This window comes from Strix uralensis, chromosome 2 (genome assembly GCF_047716275.1).
Source record: "Strix uralensis isolate ZFMK-TIS-50842 chromosome 2, bStrUra1, whole genome shotgun sequence".
NCBI lineage: Eukaryota > Metazoa > Chordata > Aves > Strigiformes > Strigidae > Strix > Strix uralensis.
In genome coordinates, this window is record NC_133973.1 from 4796374 (window position 1) to 4818267 (window position 21894).

Sequence of the window (21894 nt, forward strand, 5' to 3'; positions counted from 1 at the left end):
GGCCAGTTGAAATGCTTGTTCAGGTGTTCGTGCTTGGAGGCCTGTTACTGTGACAGGCTGGGGCTACCTTGGAGAGTTTAGCCAGAGAGTTATGCCATGGGATCTGAAGGCTCCTTCCAGTGACTGGGGACTTTCCTTGTTTCTGAGGTCGGCAGTTTTCCACGGTTTTGTGTTTGCTTGAGGGAAATAGCATTTAGTCCTGCTGAAGCAATTGCCTTGATGCAGCTGAAATCTACCAGCAGTTCAGGCATTTAGAAATAATATTTTTAGTGGGTACTGGAGCATATGTACATGCTATCCTGCTCCTGGTTTGGTCATGTAGCATGGTGCTCTTTGTCGTTGGTACAGATCAGTTTGCTAGGTCATATGCATCTGGGAGTGTTTGGGAGCTGTGCAAAATCCAAAGGTATGACATGTGCGTGCTTGCTTCCACCTTCCTGATGGGGTTAATGCTTCCCTCAGCAAGGGTAAAAGAAAGGACAGGTGTCTCGGTGTCCTTAGTTCCCATGTCCTATGAAGCTCTCTAGAAATCTTTTAGTTCCTGTGCCCTGTGAAGCAGCTGAGCTCTGAAGATGATTCCCCAGACTGTATGTGCACTTAAACATCTGTTCTCCTTATCCTGTCCAGACCCCTATGGCATGCATATCTACTGCAGATGGAGAGATTAGTGTCTGCTGGTTTAAGTGGATGTAGGAAGAGTCTCCTGCAGCCATTAGTTTAGCAATGGAATTGCTTTGAAGCAGATCTAGTGGTTGAAGCTCAAGTCTGGGAGTTGACTCCTGGATGTTGTCTCTGGCTTAATGGAAGAACTCAAGGCCTTTCGGGTGAACTAGGTCTGGACGCTGCTGTATTCTCCTTCTCTGTAAAATGTGAAGGAGACACCCCCTTCTGTAATGGAAGTGCTCCCATTGACTTAATGAATGGTTACCTCTAGGGTTTAAAAAAATGAGCTAATCTCTGTTGGTTTTCTTGTGAAACTTTTTTTTAAAAAAAAACTTAAAAATTCCTCTGTAGTAAGTGGCAGATCCAGTGTAGCCTTTAAGACTAGGGAGATGGAGAGGTGACTACCAAAGAGTTCCCCTGTGCCACAGCTTTGTGCCGTGAGGTGTGCTGGGACAGTTCTCCCATGAGTGAATTCTGCACAGAAAGTTTGGTACACGTATGTATACAGCTGTATATACACACAGTGTGCAGGTTTGGTTTGAGAGAGCTTGCTGGTTGCTTGGTGGTAGATTGTGGGTTTGCGTTCAGAGGCATTAAGATCTTACGCCTGCCAAAGTCTGTGTGTCTGCCTTTAACCATGTGAGTAAGCTTGCCATTGGAAGCAAAGAATTTGCTCAAGAATCAAGGCCGAAATATTTAATAGCACATGTGTTAGTGCTCTCAAATTCTCTCTTTGCAGCAAGGTTTTGAAATGCCTTGGGTGATGCGAAGGCAGCAAAGAGTTGTAAAACCTAGGGTGAAATCTGAGATGTATGAAAATTAATAACTTCTCATTTGTTGGCAAGGTGATTGCAATTTTGTTTGGCATATGAATCCAAACCATGAAGCATGTAGATGCTTCAGTGTCTTGTGTTACAGGAGAGTCTTGCCAAGCGTGTCTATTAATGGTAAACTAGTGTTACTTTTTCCTTAGTTCCTGACAGATGAGTATAATGTGTATTGACACGTTCTGCAGTCTGTGTGTCTTTCCATCTTTACATCAGTAAGGTAGAACTGTGTAGGTTTGATCAGTGGCCAAGTGTTTCCCAACTAAAGGAGAGTTCATTCTTTCTCTCCCTCTCTTGCTACAAGCAACAGGGAGAGTTACTTGCGCATTAATGGTAAGAGCTGCTGGTCTTGATACAGAGTGTGACCCCAATGTGACAAACACTGTGAGAAGTTAATGTAGTTGGGATCTCCTTCAACTTCTCCAGGCTTAGGACATGAGGAATTTGGGAACTTCTGAACACCTTTGGAGTGTAATTTTTCAAAGTTTCCATAAAGGTCTTGACCTGCTGGTCGGTGAAATGTCAGTCAGGGTCACAAGGGGTTGCACTCTGCCTCTGGTTGGCTCTCTGGCTGAGCCATGGGGCTGGAATGGGAGGTCTGTTGATGGGAAAATGTGGAGACATGCAAAGACGGTTGGGATTATTCAGGAAGACTGGAGAAGCAGCCTTGTGGGTGTGCTGGAGAGGTGGTGTAGCTATGATGGAGTATGCATATACTACTTGTTGCTGCCTCTGAGCTCTCCATTTGCCACTGCGCATATTTGCCTCACTTTTAAAGGGGTCTTAGGTTGTGGGCTGCCAGCTGGAAGGAGGAAGCATGATTTAACAGATACAGCAATCTGACTGTGTCCTGAAATCAAAACTTTGCTGCCTCAGTCCAACCTTTCGCCCTCTAAATGCAATCAGATATCCTAAAAGTTTTGCTCCCTGGCTGTCCGTGGAGTCTGTCTTCCTCAACAGTCCAGTGTGCTGTGAAGAAGCTGGTGGTGAGAAGGCTCTTGAGGCATCTTACCTTGTTCAGTGTTGCTTCTTGGAGTAGCTCTGGATTTTTCCACAGGAAAATTGTTATGAACCGTTTTAGTCCAAGGTGGAAACTTTCAAATTCTAGGTCTTCTCTGATGAGACAGAGGGAGCTGCTATGTAAATATGAGGAAAACAGGCTTTCAGGGGGAGAAGGGAAGAAAACAATAGCTCAGCCACCCTTCTGGAAAACCATGTTTTTGCCAGGCAGGGTACAGACAGGATTTTCCACCCTCCCTGACTCTAAATACAGCAAAGAAGCTGAAAGTGCTGAGTTAAGTATTCCGCTCCACCCCTGAGGGCCCTAGGTCCAGGAGGGTAAGCATATTTGGGAGTAGTTCCCCAAATTCATGTTATAATCAACCTATTAATAGGCTGACTTGGTCCCACCCCCAGCACTTTGGCTGTAACTTTTGTTCTGGGAGACTTGACTGCCAAAATGAGCGTTCCCTTTGGCATCGATTCAGGAGCTTGGGAGCGGGGGGAGGTAAAAATTAAATTGGAGTCCCAATATATGTGGTGCCAAGTCTCAGCTCGCTGACTGCTCTGCTGCTCCTGGTAGGAGGAGTTGCCACGCAGGGGGAATGTTTTATGGTGATATGTATGGGTAAAGAGCAGGGAATTGTAGATGTAAGAAAGGTCAAGCCTGGGAAAGTGTGAGAGGTTGGGTGGGGAAGCTGGTGAGACTTCTGAAAGCAACGACAAAGGGAAGTAAAGGTGGGGGAGAACAACAGTAGGTAACCCTTCAGTTGAAGGGCTGAAAATTTTGTGAGCTGAGGCGTGGGTTTGCAGCTGAAGCTTTGGTTTGTCCCTACGGATAGGGACATGATGGCATCTGTCATCCACAGTTCAGTACCTTCTGGATGGCTCGGAAACTATGTAGGAAAAGGGTGTTGCTGGAGAAAACGCTCCTTTTCTGTAGTTAAGGTGCTGAACATACTCCCTTCCTCTCCAGTGAATGTTCTTTCCCCACCCTAGAGCTTTGCTAGTCTAGACAGCTCAAGAAAATGAACAGCTTCAAACACATGTGGTAATTACTGATCTTACACATAGACTGAATGTTGAGCTCCGGTATAGTCTTGGTTTTCTGAGGTTAGAAACGTCTAAGAGTGGGTCTTTCTCCTCCCTTTTGCTCATCCTTGCAGTAGGGATATGAGGAGCAGGGCTATGATAGTTGGTCGTGTCAGGCTGTATGCACTACTGAGCGCTTCAGTCTGCTTTTCTGTGCCCTTCCTGGCATGGGCTTGCCTTTATGAGCCAGCTGGCTGGGAAGCTAGCGGAGAGGTCACCGTATGGCTTTGGAATCAGGGTACAGCTTTTGCAGACAGCTGTGAGCTGGTTGATGTTCTCTATCCATCTAATCAAGAGAAGCTTAGTACTCAGAAATAGCAGCTCTGTAAGGGAAAAGTCTGTTAGAGCATTGCCTGTACCCACGTTACCCATCTGCCTTTGGATGGATGTTTGCTGAACTGTGGTTTAAAAATCCATGAAGGGGGAGCAGCTGCTTCCCCAAAGCAGGTGCCTGTCTCTGAAGAGCCTGTACCTTCCCTGCAGGAACTATCAATATCTTACTGAGAAATCTCGTGGCTTGCACATGCTCACAAAACAAAGTAGATGCATACATGTTTTGTGGAAGAGGAAAATATTCAGCCTGTCTCCCAGCTGAACTGACGGCAGCAGAATCGCTGTTCTTAGGTGGTGTGTGAGCCCTTACCTTTATTACAAACCAGAGCTGAAACAGGATTGTGTGGTGGAAGCTGATGCCACTCTTGACCCAGCTGCTTTGGGTTGGCAGTCTTGTATCTATTGAACCTGTTGCTTATAAAACTGATCTCTAGGCTGTCAGTATTTACTGATCTAATTTGATGAGTGCTCTCTTGTCTGTGACCCTTGGTGCCACTGGGGCCTAGTGAGGGAGCGCGTAGAGGGCCAAGGAGCAGGAATAAGCTTCTTCAAACTCCAGACTGCATTTGTAAGCCTCGCACATCTGATCTTGCAACAAGGAGGTGGTGTGCAAATATGCCTCCCCTTATCAAGGGTGAAATTTTTCTAATTAAGAACACCTGGTCAGCACTTGAACTGCACAGAGTGCTCTTTCCTCGAGTTGTGTCAACACTTCTGGCTAGGTTATGCTGTCCTAAATCTCCCTACCCCTCAAGAGGAAAGCTTCCATGGCGTATAGACACCTTTGTTTTTGTTTCTAGCATGGTGAAATGTGTCAGCTTAACCATGGGTCTTGCCTGAGGCAGGAATCTTGCTGTTTCCTGGCGAAGGAAATTCCTAATGTGTGTCCAGTGGCATTGGTCATTTGTAGTGTGACTGATCCCATACACTTGTGGGCTATTTCAGTTTCCAGTCAAGTGTTCAGAAGTGGGACAGCAGAACAAACATTGGTGCCCACTAGTGCAATGCTGTACCTGCCCAGCTAAATTCCGCTGGAGGTGTTGTCCGAAAAACAGATTTGTCTCCCAGTGTGCTATAGGTCAATAATCACACACTCGGGAGAGACATTGCTTATTTATTTTAGGGTTGCACAAGCCTAGGTGCTTGGTGGTCTCCCACAAATCACACCAATGCGACTTTTCGCTCTATATTTATACACAAAACCTGCGGAGTTAGTAATTTTCAAAGTCCATCTTCTCTGTGATTGGTTAGTAATTTACAGACAATTATAATTCTGCTGATACAATGTTTCTACTACTACAACATGCTCAGGGGAAGGGTCTTCACCTGGTCAAGGGTCTTCTTGACCTATAGGCATGATTTTTAGTATTATAAAGAGGTAGTTCATCTAAGGACACATGGACCTTAAGTTTGCCAAGTTGACCATGTACCCTTCTTGAGGTCTAATGACTCCAGGATGTCCTTCCTCAAAGTAGGCTACCTGCTTGTCTTCTGATTAGGGACACCTTTGGCTTTAACATACACAAAGAACATCTTTCTTGAGCCAAGCATAGCATTCCTACTTTGTTCTATAAGTTTAACCTTCCACAGAGGCACTCTGGGTTTGTGGGCTCTTTCTTCTACCCTGTGTGTAGTTGGCTTGGTCTGCGTTCCCAGGGTCTAGAGGAATTACACTGACCGTCCTTTCTCCTTGGGGTTTCTTCAGCCCTTACCATCTTCCATAGTGGTAAAGACTGTGATGAAAGAGATTGAGCTGATGAGTTTTTACCTTGTTCTGTAGCAAAACATCTTATTAACTGCATGTTCCACAGACTAGCGACTTTGCAGAGCAGCTCTGTCGCCAGAGCCTCAAGCCTGTGCAAAATTAGCCTCGATCCCGAATGCATTTTCTCTGTACTGAAATCTCTACAAGTCACCCTGATGCGCATTTCTGTGAGTGTCCCCCACCCCTGCCCATCACCAAAGCTGATGAGCACCAGCATTGAATAGTCTCTCCTCCCAAGAATTTCTGGGATAGCTGGCTAAATGGGTGTTAATTGCATCTGCAGGTGTGAAGCTCCTGAAGAAACTGAGGGGTCTGCTCCAGAGCATCTTCTTTAGCACAAACTGAGAGGTGTCAGACTTGACCTCCAAGCCCATGTCTTTCCAGCAGCACTTCACATAACTGGGTGTTTACAACCACCTTTTCACAACTCATCATCTCTGCAGCTGGGCTGCTTCCCCATGCTCCCATTCCTGAGCTTGCAGAACTCTCTGTCTGCAGCTGTGTGGCATGGGCAGTTGAGCATTCAAACACCCTGTGCCATGGAGTAGTGAAGGAAGGTCTGACTTGGGGCTGAACTAATAATGACTTAACGGGAAAAGACTTCCAACCGCATTCTTAGTCATTCTTAGTCACAGGCAATACCTTTCCCCCTCCTGCCTGAGTCTTCTGCCTTGCCTCTGGGAGGATAGTGTTGCAGAGAACAGTTTACCCGATTGCTCTTGCCATGAGGGTGCCCGTGGAATTGCAGAAGGGAATTTTCCACTAGCCTCTGAAAAAAAAAAAAGTGTGCTGTTCCCTGCTGAGGAGGGAATGGTCTCCTTTGATGCTCCAGATGAGTTATGGGAATGGTGCCTTGTTCTGTTTTATGAGGGTCTGTTTGGTGGTGCATGGGGTTTGTTGTCAGCAAAGTTCAGCAAGGACTGGTTACTTGGGGCAGAGCAAACCTCATTAAGAGGGTGTTTGTTTGTGACATTAGTGAGCAGCAGACTCCAGGAGTGCTGGGTGCTTCTCGTTACAGGGGATGGGAAAGCCTAGGATGGACCGTTGGTATCGTGACTGCATGCTCAACTCATCTGGGAGTTTCTGGTGTGGTAAGCCTGTCTCCAAAGCCTGTGAGGGCTCTGCTTTTCTGAAAGAAACATGTTTTCCTAGCCCCTTGACTTTCTGCGTACACTTTTCAGCAGATTTCATATACAGCTTTACACGTAGAGCTGCTCTTCGTTTCGATAAAGATGACAGAGCTCAGGGAACTGAAGTGCCCACAGTCATCTCTACCCCTCTCTCCTCCCTTGTTTGATCTTGATCTTTGATCATGCCCAGTGCCCCTTGTGCACACACCACCTCTCCTCTCCTTTTCGTGGGGAGGAGCGTGGAGTTGAGAGTACTAGACTGCAGCCCAGGTACCAGTTGTACCGTGCTCCTGCAGATGCACCGGGCAGCAATGGCGAGTGGTGCAGGGTGATTGTTATACCCTGGAGCAGTCTCACGTTTTTTAAATACTTAATACTTTAAAAGTTTACAAGCCTACTTGTAAGTGAAGGGCCTGCTGTCAATTATTAATCCCTCTGGCTGGTACAACATTACTTGCTCCCTGACAGGGAGCTGGTAGGCTTTGTCCTTCTGAAAGAGGTGGTGTGGAGGAAATGCCATTGGTTTCATCTGCAGGGATTCCCCTTCTTGTTGGCTTGTCTTTCAAAACCAACACTGCCCAGAAGTACAAGAACAGCATGCGCTCCAGCTTACCCTGTACTTAAGGGGTTTGTCATGTAATTTCTTTTCCCCTGCTCTTGGTGCCCTCCACAAAGCTCCTGTATGTACCACCCACAGAGACAGATGGTCTCCCAAAGCTGCTGAACAAATTTTGTGGCCATGAAGATACTTTTATCTTCAAATGCTGAGGGGGGAAAAAAAAAAATCCACCCCCTCAACCTTTGACATCTGTTTCTTGTGGTGAATGATGAAATACAAATATTCTGCAAAGGAGTGAGCTGTGTGCCCTTTGGGGGAAAGGAGGAGGCTCACTTTTTGTTAAAAGTGCAAGAAATTGTAAATTTACATTTCTTGTACAGCACAACCAAGTAATGTCCAAGAACACTGGAAGCTGATGCCTGACCCTACCCTGAAGGAATAAGGAAGAGTAATAGGGAGCTGGGTAGAAGTAAAAGAATGGGGGTTTTTGTTTGCTTTTGCCACAAAACTGAGGGCAATATTTTTGCTTATAACTTAGATTCGCCCTCCAGCACTCCCTCCCCTTAAATGAACTGCTGTGCTCAAATCCCCCTTGTACAGTTTAGGTCAAGTGGGGACCTCAGCTGAGAGTGTGGGGAGAACTGTTCCCTGGCTGACAGCAAAATAGCGCTTGTGGCACAGCAGTAAGGACCTTAGCTGCAGTTTGGGGGCTGCCAGGGTCATCTGCATCCTTGCTGGGGCTGGATTTTTGATGCTTAGTTCAACTACAGACCATGTCCCTGTGGCCTCAGCGTAGTTTGTAGGGTTGCTGGGTGCTGGCTATAAAATGAGGCAGCTCTTGCTTGGGCAAAGCTTGCTGGGGTGGAACTGGGTGGGGGGTGCCCTGTGGTGGAGGGATGCTGGGCAGGGAGGGCTGGGCTGTAGTTTGAGAGCTGGTATTCCTCTGTGTGCAAGGGTCTGCTAGCAGATAGCATCGATGCTGCCTCTTCAAGCCTGTCTGTGTAGGCTTGCAGGGAAATAATGCTCCGAGATGTTGTGAGAGAAATCCTAGAAGAAGTTAAAGCTGCTTTATTGACTCAAATGGCAAACTTCATTTAAAGTCTGGCTGCGTTAATCCCGTCCCCTGCTGCGGGTCAAGTAAGAGGTGGTCCTCTTTCCTGAGAGAGTACCCTACCAGGCTGCTGTTGGAACAAGAGCTGAATACTGATGTTTCATGGCAGCAGCATCTCAATGTATAGTCCTGTTAGAACACGAGTTTTGCTGCCAGTGGAAGCTTTGAACGCTTTCTTTCCATTGTTTCCCTAAAAGTTGCATTTCTCAGTTTTCACTTAAAAAAACCCTAATCGACCCCTCCAAAAACCAACCCCAAACAAAAAAAAAAAACCCACCCACCCTTATTTACTTCATAGCTATTAATGTAACTTGAAGAATTCCTTGTCTAAAGACTCTGGCCTTATTTGATGCATGGTCAGGCTTTAAATTATCTTTTGAAAATGTAGACTCTTAAATTCTTGCTATACCTGCCAGTTCCTGCCTATTTTTTTCTCTTTTGAGGCTCAGACTAATCAGAGGCATAGCATACATGTATGTTGGGAAGAGGAAATGCATCACTGCCACAGATTATTCTACTCCCAGGGACTGGGAGTGGTAATCCAGGGTACTGTATATTGTGGCTGCTGCAAGGTTCCTAGGCACATGAACGGGACACAAGCTCGAACTGGAAGCTGATGGGTGCCCTGTATCTTAGGGCTCGGGGGAATCTGGTATTTCATCCCTTGTGTGTCTGCGCTAAGTGCCTATTTCACTCTTGCATGCAGGGTAAGTTCTTGGTCTTGCTCCCAACTCCCGTGTTCAGAAGGTAAAGCACACCTTGGTGTCGTCCTGTCCCCCCTGACTTCTTTGAAACTCCTTAAATCCTAAATATAACCTCGAGTGTGTAGAAACTTTTGAAAGAGGTTAAGCCTCTCTCATAAATACTTGGTACACCCCTCAATTACATAAATGTTTGGTCATGATTTCACATCACTACTTAAACTAATGCTGCTGCAAAAAAATAGCCTATCAACAGGCTGATCCTTCCTCACCCCTCCCAAAGAAATCTTGTCTGGTTGCACAGGGATCTGAATGGTGGAACTGGTAATTTATATCTCTGTATTATCAATGTTACTTTATAGTTTACGTGTGTATCTTTCTTCCTGGATTATTTAGCCCAGCTCAATTTCTGCAGTCTTTTTAACTGCTCTTCTGGTGCTTAGGGGTTACAAAGGCTTGTGGTGGCAGAGGAAAGGTGTGATGGTCCAGAGGGAAAGAGGCACACAGCAGCATCTCATGGTGGTGCTGGTTTCATTGAAAGTGGTCCTGCTGCTGCCTGCATGAGGAGATAGGTTGTACACTTGTGTTGCCACAGTCTGCCTGCAGAGCAGGAGCGGTCCTTGGTGGTGCTTGGCTCTGGCTGCAAAAGTGTGGTCCTCTGCTGAGCTTGGGGAAAGAAGAGCCTCAAGTCCTTGCTTCTCCTCCCCTACCCAGCAGGCCTGCAGGGGACCAGCTGTGGCCCAAGTATGAGGGACAGGTCTCATGCCCCAGGCCGTGTGCCTTAAGGTGCAGAGCTGGACATGATGTACCACATGGATGGCATCTTATTGCTGTGGGCTTAGTGTAGAGTTGTATCTCCAGCTGTGAGACTGGACTCTTTAAGTTGTTGAGCCACACAGGTCTCCTTCCACAGGGCTTGTTGGCCTCAATAGTCTGTTCAGGTGTGGAGGGAACAACAGTAAGATCTACTTCAGCAGCGTCCCTCACTCTCTCAAATTGGTCACAAGTCTGTGTTGAGTTGGGTGCGGACAAGAGGAGCCTGCTTGGGCTGTTGGCAGCTGGGTGCAACACCCACAGGTGCCCAGGGAAGCCGGCTTGCCCCTGAGTCTGTCTGGTGTGCCTGTATCTGCCATGCTGCTCAGGTTCATGGGGACGGCTCAGCAGCAGCTTCCTCCCATCATCTCCTTGCTTAAGTTGTCCCCTTTGTGCTCGTCTCTGACTGCCCTCCTTCCCAACCTGCCAATTTGCTCAATAGATAAAGCAGGCCTTTCACAGCTTTGGTTTTGATTCAGTGTGAGCAGACGGTAAGTTGGGTTTCTTTTTTTTTTTTTCTCCTAAATAAGCAAGTTAGTATTCTCACTAGCTCCCTCGAGGATATCCCACCACTTTGCAAAACGGTGGTGTGGAGGCAGACTGCTTGATGTGCCAGCAGCGTGCTTAGAAAACCCATTTCTGAGCATACGGATCCAGTAGTTGCTGCTCTCCAGATCCAATTCGGCTACTACTGGCTCCTGAGGGTGCTGGGTTGGGCTTGTGGTGTGGGTGTCTGGCCAGGCGTTGGTTTGCTTCACTGTGGGCGCCTGGGACGTGGCAGATACGTGGCCGGACACAGGCAGCTCCTTTGCTTTCTTCTTTCTTCTCTGCGTTGCAGCAGACCCTGGGGCAATGAGGTAGCAAGGGCTCGCTCTCTGCTTGATGAGAAGGTAGCGCCTTTGCCTGTTTGAATGTGTTATGTATGATCAAAGGAGGTGGATGTCTCTAGTTTGAGAGCTGTTGGGACATCTGCGTGTGGTTATGGGTGTCTGAGGAACTGGTTGAAATCCAGCCCAAGTATTAGTGCCTGAAAGCTGCTGTTGTCCACTGGCTAATCCATGAGTTATACCGTTTGGATTTAGTGGTTCTGCTAGGTATCTGTATGGCGAGTAAGTGCTTGAAAACACCCCACCACACACACTGTTCCTCTTGGAGCGGCGGTCTTGGCATAGGAGGATGCGAGTGGTTTGCTTTGGAGTCCACTCTCCTGGCAGCTGGCTTCTCAGCCTTCTGGAGGAGAGGTTTGTCGTGCCGCATGCTCAGGCTTTCACAAGCTGCTCTTTCAGATACAGTCCCTGAAGCTGCTCTTGCTGTACGCTCACGTACCCGTCCCAGTGGATGGGCTGAGGTAATTGGTGCAACGTACCTTTGCCACATGCTAACAAACTCCCCTTTGCTGTTCTGTGAGGGGGCTGGACGACAGCCTTTCTGGTTGCCTAGGCTGTCCCATTGCAATAAGGCATCCTAGAACTGCATACAGTGAACCTGGGAAGAAGCTTAGGCTCAGCAAGGGCTTAAGTCTTTCCTTTCTTGTGAAAAGAGCCCCCCCCAGCTCCCATAGGAAGCTCTTCTGGTTCTCTGGGACCTCCATGGTTTCTAAAACTCATGTTAGGCTTTTGCAGCTTATTATTTCGTTTTCTATCTGTTGAATATGATGTTGGAGATAACAAGTGGCCCTATGATCTTTGCCTTCCTTGATACTGTGTACCATGAAATGAGATGTTCACTGTGTTACTGAGGAAAGGAGTGTGGTGCTGTCACTAATATCTGGCCTCAACACCATGACTGTCTTGTCCTGGTAAATCACATTACTGGACCTTTTGGACCACTCTTCGAGTGAGAGGATTGCACTTTCCTCCTCTTCCTCCTCACTATAAATTACCACTAGTTTTGGGGTTTTGTCCTAACTAATTACAATAGCTGCCACCTTCAGCTGTTTGAAGTGGAAGCAAGGGCAGTGTGGCTGTTGGGAAAGCATTTATTGACATTTGAAGTTCTACCAGTGACTGAGAAAAACATTGAGCCTGTGTGCTGGTACCCTAAAGACCAGTTAACTTCCTGAAGTATCAGCCTGGAAAGTTTCTCAGAAGGAGAATTGCAATGGGAGCATGCCTGTGGGTTTACTGGGGTTTTATAGCTGCTTGCTAAAACTTAGCAGTCCATACTTCTGTAGCAGCATCTTCTTAGTACTGGTCTGGGAATACTTTTATAGGGTTCTTCAGGGAGGCTAAAATAAGTAGCTTGCTTGGGTCATATAACATAAAGGAGTAGATTATTTTTTTCCCCCCAAATTTGGTCATACCCTCCTGTAAAATCCTCTAGCTCAAAAGCTCCCGTTTCTGTACTCACAGCTCTTCCAAATAGTAAAGATTCAACCATAACAGCAATGTTAGTAGTCAGCTTGCAGGGATCCTTTTCTTTTTCGGCCATACTGGACGGTTTTGGCTAGACTGGTGTTGAGGAAAACAAACAAAAAAACACAGCTGAAAATGAATTGTACTGTCCCCCTCTCATTCAGAAAATCTGTACACTGAAATCCCTTCTGCATCAGCAGCGAACCACTGCATTGCTCAGCTGGTGTGTTGATTCTGGCTTTTGTCTCACAAAAAATGAGGCAGAGAGTGCTTGTGTTGTAGAGCACCATGTCTTGGACCATGCAGGGCAGAAAAGGGGAGATCTGTGGCTAGAAACTGGGCTGGTGTTACCCTTAAACTTACAACATTCATTTAACAGTTGTTCAGATGTCCAGTGTTGGATGGGAACACATTCTTTTTTTTTTTAAAAAGGCTGGGAGGGGAGAGACCAGATAGGGACTGGTTGCTGAAAAACTGTGAGACAAACCGTGTGTGTGTTTTTATATGGAGCCCAAATTGCACCATTAATGAATGGATATTTGCTCCCTTGGGACACAGTGACAACCTGTTACTATGCTGAGGTGTCCTTCCCTTCCCCACTAAAGGCCTGACCTTGCAAATTCTCTTCCCTGCTTGACCAAATGCCACAAGTCTGGTATCTAAAACAAACTCACTGCGTCCCGGTCACCCGGTGCCTGTTCCAGGGAGGGTGAGGAACACGCTTGCCTGCCTTAGCTGAGCCGAGACTTCAGTTGTGGTTGTCTGACAAGAAAATGTGGTTTTCCTGTTCCTAGGGGCTGCGGTCTTGTTCTCTTGACTCTACCAAACTGAAATGCTGTTGTAGTTAAGACGATCAAAAGACATTTTTCTGCTCTGCTTGTTTGGCCACAGCTGCTGAAGGAGTTTCTTGTCTTGGCATCTCCGCTGAGATCTGGCTCCAGCTCTGTTTACTGGAGAGGACAAAACTGCAGCTAAGGCATTGGTGCTGCCATCAGTGATGTGAAGCGCTTTTGCACAACCTTGGTCCTCTCAGGAGCCTTGCTCCGAGGTGCTGCTTGGGAAGGACAGTGAGTACCACATCCCTTGTGCTCTGGAGGAGCTTGCAGGAGACAGCCTGGCAGTGCTGCCTGGGGAGCATCTATCTGGGCAGCCTGTGCTGGACTCAGCCCTAGCTATGGTAGGCAGAGCTGGGTAGCAAATCTACGTAGAGGATAGTGGAAATACCTTCTGTAATCGTTTTCAGCAGGGACGTTGGTGTGGGAAGCATTTTAATTGCAATTGTCTATTTCCAGTTTTATTTCCAAGGCTTTGGTCCTAGTGACTTTGCTTTGGAAGAGCAGTCAAGCATGGTGAAGGACCAAGAACTTGAGCCTCAGCTCTGCGCCGAGCAAAAGAGCGTGAGAAGGAAAAGGGTTTTCTGGGAGGGAGATGTGATTGTAGGGTGTTTCTGGGAAAGCACAGAAGTTTTCTAAGCCTGTTGGGTGTGAGCTGGCAGCACTTCTAGAGAGTAAGAAGTGCTGCGGATGAGCAACTCAGCGCTCCAGGAGACCTCAGCATCTCTTGCAGTAGATAAGCTTGATGCAGCTGTAGGCTGGAGACAGCTGGTAAGGCAGAGTTGGCTCTGTGTGGAAGGTTTGCTTTGTGCAGTCCTTGCTTAGCTTCTCTTTGAGGTGCCAAAGCTTCCCAATTGGCTGTGACATGTATTTTACATGTCCAGAGACCTTGGCTTGTTTTGGTGCTGTGTCTGTTTTGGAGCACACAAAAAGATACTGTTTGGAGGAGTCTGTGTTGGGAAGCATTTGATTAAATAACCCCGGGCTTTCTCTGCCCTCAGCCTTCAATTAGCACAGCAGGGACCAGGGCTCTCTTGACTATCCCTATGGATTTTAGGTGTGTGGCTCGCCCTAAACTCTGATGCTGCAGGATTTGCCTCCATAGCAAGGTAAGGAAGTGGGTGCTCTGGTAGCAACCAGCTCAGCTCTTTCTGGATGTGTATTTATAGCTGCAAAAGCACGAGACACTCCTCTGCCATTGATGATTGGCCGTGTCTAGCTGATGGTTGGTACAGTACCATGACAGGTCACATTTCTAGCTTAGCAGGAAAGCACAAAACTGCTAAAACTATGTGAATGAGGGCTGCTGCAGCCTGCTGAGTTTGACCCTAGTGTGTCTGCTGGCAACTTTGGGTGAAGAGGTGTGGCTTTCATTTTTTTTCTTCTCCTTATTTTCTTTTTCACTAACCTTTTCCCACCACTTCAGAAGACTCAAAACGTTTTTCTAGAAATGAGTAGGGCCCAAAGCCAGTATTTTGGTTATATAAACAGGGTTCTTTCCTTGTGCTTTGCTTCAGCATAGCACTGCCTTGTTTTCCTGGAAGTCCTCTAAAAAAAGCCAATTTCAGTATTAGTGTAGCTACGTCACAGAAGGCAAGTACAAAGCCAAAATGGCCTCTGAGTTAGAGTATGGCAAGACCTCAAATATCAAAATCCCGTATAGCAGCAAGTATTCAGAAAAACTGTTCCTGACTTACCTTTTGAGAGAAAAAAACCTGGCGATAGTTGCTGCTTTTGTGTCACATGTCCCCTCCTCCACTTCCCTGTAAAAGTTAATTCATTACTGTTTGTAAAGGACTCTGCATTTCTCTGCCAAATGCCACTGAGGTACCCTGCACTTCTGTTGTGTCTGCTTGTTTGCTTTCCCTCTTGGCAGCATGCTGTGACATGGCCTTCTTCAGGGGAGTAATAATAATTAAAAAAAAAAAAAAAGGCAAGCAACCCTCCAACAACACAAAATGCAAAGTGACAAAATGGAGAGCCTTACTGATACTGCCTACAAGGGGTTTCCAGTAGGCCACTGTCCTGTGCAAGAGGTGTTGTCATAGGTTTTGAGTCTGAACTGTTGCATGAAAATGCTTTCTGTGCCCTGATAACGCTTTTCTTTATTCTGGTAGTTTGTTACAATGCCTGAAATATAGTGGGCTGCCAGATCCTCTTTGTAGGACAGGAGGAGGATCCTCACTCTGACCTTCTTCTCCAAACAGGCAGTTAAGTATTGAGACTTTCCGTTCATATTCTTCCTGCCCCTCCCCATTCTTTTAAAATTGTAAACGGAAGGAAAGCCTCAGTTTGCTGAAGTGCGGGGTGAATGAATGCAGTGACCGACATGGTGCTGAGCTCCTCCTGAGACACTGCCGCACGGAAACAGCCTCTGAACGCGGGTTCTGGGAAGGCTGCCAGTTTCCATTCCCTTCGGAGCTGGCGTGCGGGTGGAGAGGAGCCTCGCTGCAGCCCCTTCACCTTGCTCGCAAGGCAGCAGAGGCTCTGTCCTGCAGTAGAAAGTCCCCAAAAACGCTAAATTTCTGTTGCGAGACAGCAGGCTTCCTTAGCGTTTTGCTTCGCTCCTACTCGCTCCTCAGGGCTGCTCTGGATCCTTATTTTCTTGCGGTTACCCTCTTTCTTGCATATTGAGTTGCACATGTGTGTTGGGTCCCTTGCTGCCGTGTTTGGGACAGCTGTGCCTGGTCGGACGAGGGCTCCTCTTGCTTTGCAGCTCCTGCACGGGGCAGGACTGGCTGTCTTGCGCTGCGCAGGGTGAGGCTTCCCCTTGATGTGGGTGAAGAGGTTGAGCAACACAGCCTGGAAGGCTCTGACTCAGCCTTCTCCTTGCTCTTTGCTAATTATTTTGACCCTTCTAATTTTCTTGTCTGCAGCATCTTCTCTTTAATTTTTTTTTTGTTGTTCTTTAAATGAGAATTTGAAGAGTCACAGTACAGCTGTCTTCCTAACCTGCCATGCTTAGGACGGACTACATGGAAGACAGAAGTGGGCTGGTAGAAATTTAGGAAACTGATGTTTAATTACAATTCTCTCCCTAGAGAGCAGACCCTCTGTGTGACTGGGATATCTCTTATGTGGGACTGAACCTGTACTGGATTTGCATCAGCAAAAAAATAGCTGGGCTTTAATTTTCAGGGCAACGATGGTTGCTTATAACAATGTAAAAGCTTTATTGCGTTTGGATTTTGGGTGCATGTGGCAGTGAGTTGGTGGGGTGGGTTATTTAGTGAGGGAATGGAAGGGGTACTGGGTGGGGAAGGCTGGCATCCTGATGATAATGTTCTCTGTGGGGTCCAGGGAAAATATGTATGTATTAAAATAAATTATTCTCTCCTGTGATGCACTGTGTTTTCTCCTAATAGAGCTAGTTGGTCAGTGGAGCACCTCCCAGACATTTCGCACTGCTGGGATGGAAGTCCCAATGCTGTCTGAAATGAGTGCAGTGTATTAGCAGGGTATAACTGTTCATTTTTGTCATCTTGTTTTCAGTTGGCCCTAGTTTTCCAAACATTGCATTTTGAGATGAAACTCTATGGGAAGCGGACATGGAAAAACTCGGTCATGTTTGAATGCAGTCAGAAGGGGGAATGTGTGCTGCTGCCTCGTGTCGTCTTTTATGAAATTTTGTTTTTAAGCTGCAGCAAATGCACAGTAGAAATCAGAAGTTTGGCAGGGAGAATTAAATCGGCTTTCACTTGTTCTGTGACAGTGCCTCTGTGTGTGTGTGGCAGTGGGTCAGTCTGTACTACTTCATTAAAGGAAAATTATTTCCTTGATTAAGTAGTGGCTTTTTATTACATCTCAGTAGCTGAGTGCTTGAGGAGTTACTTTTGACAAACCTGATACGAGGAAATACGAAGGACCAGCACCTGAAAGGTAAAGCTTCTTTAAGATGCTCTAGCCGGATGCAAAAGACCCCACCAAACAGTCCTAAAGATGGAATTTGCTTCAAAAGCTAAATTCATCATCGTAAAGGTATACAGCTAATGAAATATATGGCACTGCACCGTAATACTGACTGATGAAGGTACACAGTGAAGAAGTCTGGGTTCTTCTCTCTCAGAATCCTGTGAACAGGCTGGCATCTTCGTTCACTGATCAGTGGGAGGGGGGCAGCTGGAGACTGAGGGGGGGGCGGTGTTTAAATTGCTGGGGTGTGATGCAGAAGTTTAATATTAGCACAAGGCACAGGAAGATTTAAACTGCTCCTTCAGGAGCATGTGTTGAATCAGTGGCAGTGCTGAGAATTGAATTTACGTCTTAATTTGTTGATGTCTTATTTTCCCACGTTACTGTCCTCGCAATGCTTTCTTCCTATGTTGTAACATGTGTGAGAATACTCGGTTGCTTTCCTTAGGAGAGGCGTTGTTGGTAAGTGTAAACTTTACAATTAACTGGCAACAAATGTGTTTGCAGTTCCCTTATAACTTTTGTGGGTTCAAAATGAAATTAAATGTGGGTTCTTGGCAAACTCCAGCTGGCTGAATTGGTGATCTTGGTGATTTGCTGCGAATACTACTGCCAGCCAGACGCCACGCTGGGGCGTGGAGCCAGAGCAGTGGGGAGAGAGCTATGTCCTAGATCCCACGTGTGTGTTCGCATTTTTAAACATCGTAGCTCTGGCTTGTTTTGAAATACTGTCCTATTTGTTGGTAGCAGTGCCTACAGACATCTCTGTTGTTGAAATGATTGAAAGGAAGATAGCTCTGGGTTGAGCCTTTCCTGCTGCTGGCGCATGTGCTGTTTTGCTCCCATGTGTCATCATTTTATGTAGAGGCATCCCTTCACAGGGACGGGGGGAGTGTCACTGCTCCTTATTCTGTCCCTCGCCTGGGATTTAACAAGCAATACTGAGGTAATCCCTTCTCTGGCAGCCATACTCCTCAGGCAGTGATTTTATCTTGCTGTGAAAGCTGAAGAGATGGGCTCTTGTCAGTGCTGGGATGGAGGAGATCTGAGGAGCTGCGAGGTGCGGCTGGAAATGACTCAAAGGGAAAAGCATCCATCCTGAGCTGATCCCTCCGTCTAGGCCAGCCAGCTACAGCAAAACCAGCGTGGTGCTCTGATCTTCAGCCTGGGCAAGGTCTCTGCGTCACAGCTATCATACTGCCGAGGCAGGCTGAGCTCTCGTTCTGTGTTTTCCCATACTCAGGCAGCCTCATGCTTCAGTTTGTGTGCTGCCCTTGTTGAGGGATTTCCTGTCATCCTTCTGTTGAGGTGAGGGCAGAGGCATTTATCTTGCATCTCAAATGAAATTTCAGGTCCTAGAGAGAGTAATTAATATTCTGGCTATTGCACAATTCCGTGGGCGTGACAACCCTATTCCAAATAATGTGGCTACCTCTTTTTTTTTTTTTTTTTTTAGAGGAAACAAAAGAACTTGTTGCATATTGGTTTTTTTTTTTCTTTTTTCTTTTTTCCCTAGCATCCAACGAGCTGCATTGGTGGTTCTGGAAAATTACTACAAAGATTTCACAGTCTACAACCCAGCCTTGTTAACAGCCTCCAAATCCCGTGCAGCCAAGCACATGGCTGGCCTGAAAGTCTACAATGTTGATGGTAGGTGAGGTAAAATGTAGTCTGAGACTGGGTGGGTTGGGGAAGGGCTGGGTTGGCTTTATGCTTTGTTATGCACACATTCTCACCTTTTTGCTTTGCCAAATCCTTGTCTCTTGCTGGAAATCTTCCTAACAGTGCTGAGTTTGCTGGTTCCAGATGAATTTGCAGATGTGTTTAGCCCACAATAAGGCTTTTGTCTTTGCCAGGCGGAATGGCCAAGTTTTGGGTCAGGCTTAATTATTATGTGGCTTGACAAGTGCTTTTCGGCACCACTGCTTGTTTTAGGCAGCCTCTGCTTTTTGTCACCCTTGGGTCATCTCCTTGGTTGTGATAGTACAATAAACACAACTTTTAACCTAAATGAGTTCCCCAGTCATCTGTTGTGCTGCTTCCACAGCCAGCCTTCAGGAAAGTGAAGGAGGTCGATACCAGTGTGGGAAGAAGCAACTCTGTAAGCAGCAGTTGCCAGTGAAAGCAGCTCTTGTCAGCCTGCAGCCTTAGTGCTAAATTAGCTGAGCCTGACTTCCAAGTCATCGTGATGCGAAGCAGTTCGTGGAAATTCAGAGGCAGATAACTGTCCCCCTTGAGCTTTGCCATTTTACAAGCCTGTTGCAAACTTTCAGGCTTTAAAGAGGCCTGCGGGAGGATGGATGGGTAGGATCCCTGTGGACACTCAAAGCAGTGAAAACTGCACTTAATCATTTGACACTCTTAACCCCTATCAGTGAAAGCTGGGCATGATAAGCAGGGTGTGCCCAGCCATCACAGCCTGTATAAAAGTGTGCATTCCTTTGATGGAAGAGCTGAAGTTGTGCAGGGAAGCTTTTATGGTGAAGGACGGCTGAAGTCCTGTGACAAGATGCAGTAAAGCACATCCTGCCTGTGAATTCATTAGTACTGAAAGGCTTTGAGAGCTGGAAGGGACTGGAGGGACTTAGCTGGGCAAGATAGTTCTGCATGCAAGGTGTGGAAACTGAAATATGAAGAATATCTGTCACATGGGAAAACATGAGACATGATTGTTTTGCCTTCAACAAAGTTTCACTGCCTTATGGGGGTGGGGGTGGGGGTATTTTAAAATATTTTTTTTTCATTTTTGGTGACTTCATAAATTTCAAAGACCGTATTCTTAATGTTTCCCCAAACCTGATGCAGCACTCCTGAGTCCGAAAAATTAATTGGAAGTTTAGATCCTTGGTGAGATGTCCTTATCCTGACAGAGGAAAGGGGAAGCAGGCAGGACGGAGAGGGACAGGCTTTGTTGTGTGTCTCCTGCTGCCTGGGGTGAAGAAGCTCTCAGGTGGGAGAGAACGGGTTGAGTTGGAGAGGGGAAGCAAACAGACTTGCTCTGTGCTTTTCTAGAGGTGAAATCTTTCATTCCAGCTGCTCTCTCTGTGAGGCTTGTGTGTGGAAAGTGAGGACTTCTCAATCACGCAGGTGCCAGCACACCATTTAAACCCAGTGGCCCGCCAGGCTGGCTGCAGGACGTGCCATTCTGGTTACTAGCTGGCTCGTCTTCTCCTGTGCTGCAGCATCTCTTCAGGAGCTGGCAGGGTCTCTGTTCCTGCAGCACCTGCTGAGACAACAGGACTCCCAAGCTCAGAAGAAAAACTGCTGGTCTGTAGCAGTAGTAGCTTAGCAGCTGCTAGGTCACAAAACTTTGGAAGAGAAGGAACCAAAGCAAGCTCCAGATGCGGCTGGCAGGTCTTTCTAGGTGTCAAGCTCATGAGCCTGCCAGGGCCTGAAAGCTATGCCTTCCCTTCTGGAGCAGTACCAGTTGCCTGGGCTGTTCCTTGTACAGTGCCGCTGCCTTTGCGGACGTGGAAATCTCAGGCTTAGAGGCATGTCCTTAAGAAGATTCCCATCCATTTTACGAAGCAGAGTGTAGTCCTGGCTGCAGCTTGCCTTGGCATCCTGACAGTCTCTTACACCCTCCATGTGAAAAGACAGTAATGCTATTAAGGCAGCCTGATTTATTGGCAGCTTTTGTATTTGATACTGGAGCAGCCAGGAAGGCAGAACATCTTGCTGTAATCTCTCTTATACAGAGTGGGGAGGCTCACCTTCAAAACCAGGGTTTTCATTGCCAGGCATAGACACTGAGGCAAATTACGGTTCTAACCTAAATTTGGGAGCTAGTGTCTCCCTTGAGTCATATTCTCCATTTCAGGGCTGTCAAACTAAGTCTAAAGTGTTTAGACTCTTAAGAAGCTGTCTGTGTGAATGCTTGTCCTTCCCATCGTTGAGCTTCAGGCTTCTGTCTTGGAATCTGGTTTGTGCTTTTTAGGAAAAAATTTAAAAGTGCCCTTGCATGAGTAGAACAATTTTAAGCATGTCTGCAGAATGGATTGGCCTTAACCACTGCCAGTTGAGAGTGTAGGCTTTCAGAGCAGTTAGAAAAGCAGCTCTTGGTGGTTTGGAGGCAGTCCTAGACTTTTCCTTTTTCCCTCTGGGTAGACCCACCTCTATCCTCTATCTAGATAGAAGGGTTGGTAGACTCTTCTGGGGCAACGATTTTTCCCTCTCTCTGTCCAAACAGCCAGAGCTGTGAGCTTCATGGGGGAGCTGCAGAACCTACTACTGTATTTTAAGGTCATAGTTAAGGTCTTGTAGTGGACAGCTCTGTCACTTGTCCCAGTGTTACAGAGCAGACTGCAGCTTCCCTGTTTCTGTAGCTGTATAGGATCTGTTAACAGTAACAGAAGCTGCAATGGCAGGTGCTGCTCAGAGTGCCGCGGGAAGCTGCCACACACATAGACTCCAGCCTACCCTGTTGCAGGACTGCTGCTCTGACAGCATCCACCTTTCTGGAAAACCTTATGCTTTGTCTAAAGGTGACCCTGCTGCCTTTGCATCCTGTTTTTCCTCTCTGCGTGTAACTGTCTGGAGTTTGGTTTTCGTTCATTCATCTCCATGTCTCATGATGTTCTTGTGTTTGTCTTTCTCCTCTTTCCAACTCCTCACTTCTTGTTCTCTCACACTGTCTTGTTGCTGAAATGTGGTGGGTTCCAGCTGTCCTTGCCTTCAAACTGAAAACGTATATAATGGGTGGTAAGTTGCATCCTTGGCATGCGCACCTCACCTCTGCCTTTGTGTTATGTTGCGTGAGCTCCTTCATCCCAACTAACTTCCCTTGTCCACGTGCCAAAGCC

At 46.8% G+C, this 21894-nt stretch overlaps 1 protein-coding gene across 2 annotated transcripts in view; it reads left to right on the forward strand.

Moving 5' to 3' along the window:
- Positions 1-21894, forward strand: part of VANGL1 (VANGL planar cell polarity protein 1) — a 47168-nt gene that overhangs the window by 14465 nt on the left and 10809 nt on the right. Inside the window, exons 5-6 of one of the 2 annotated variants that reach the window (XM_074853202.1) lie at positions 18609-18742; positions 21755-21793. In XM_074853202.1, coding sequence (XP_074709303.1) covers positions 18609-18742; positions 21755-21793 — 173 coding nt within the window. The remainder of the gene's footprint in view (positions 1-18608; positions 18743-21754; positions 21794-21894) is intronic. The other variant, XM_074853210.1, reaches the window with a different exon arrangement.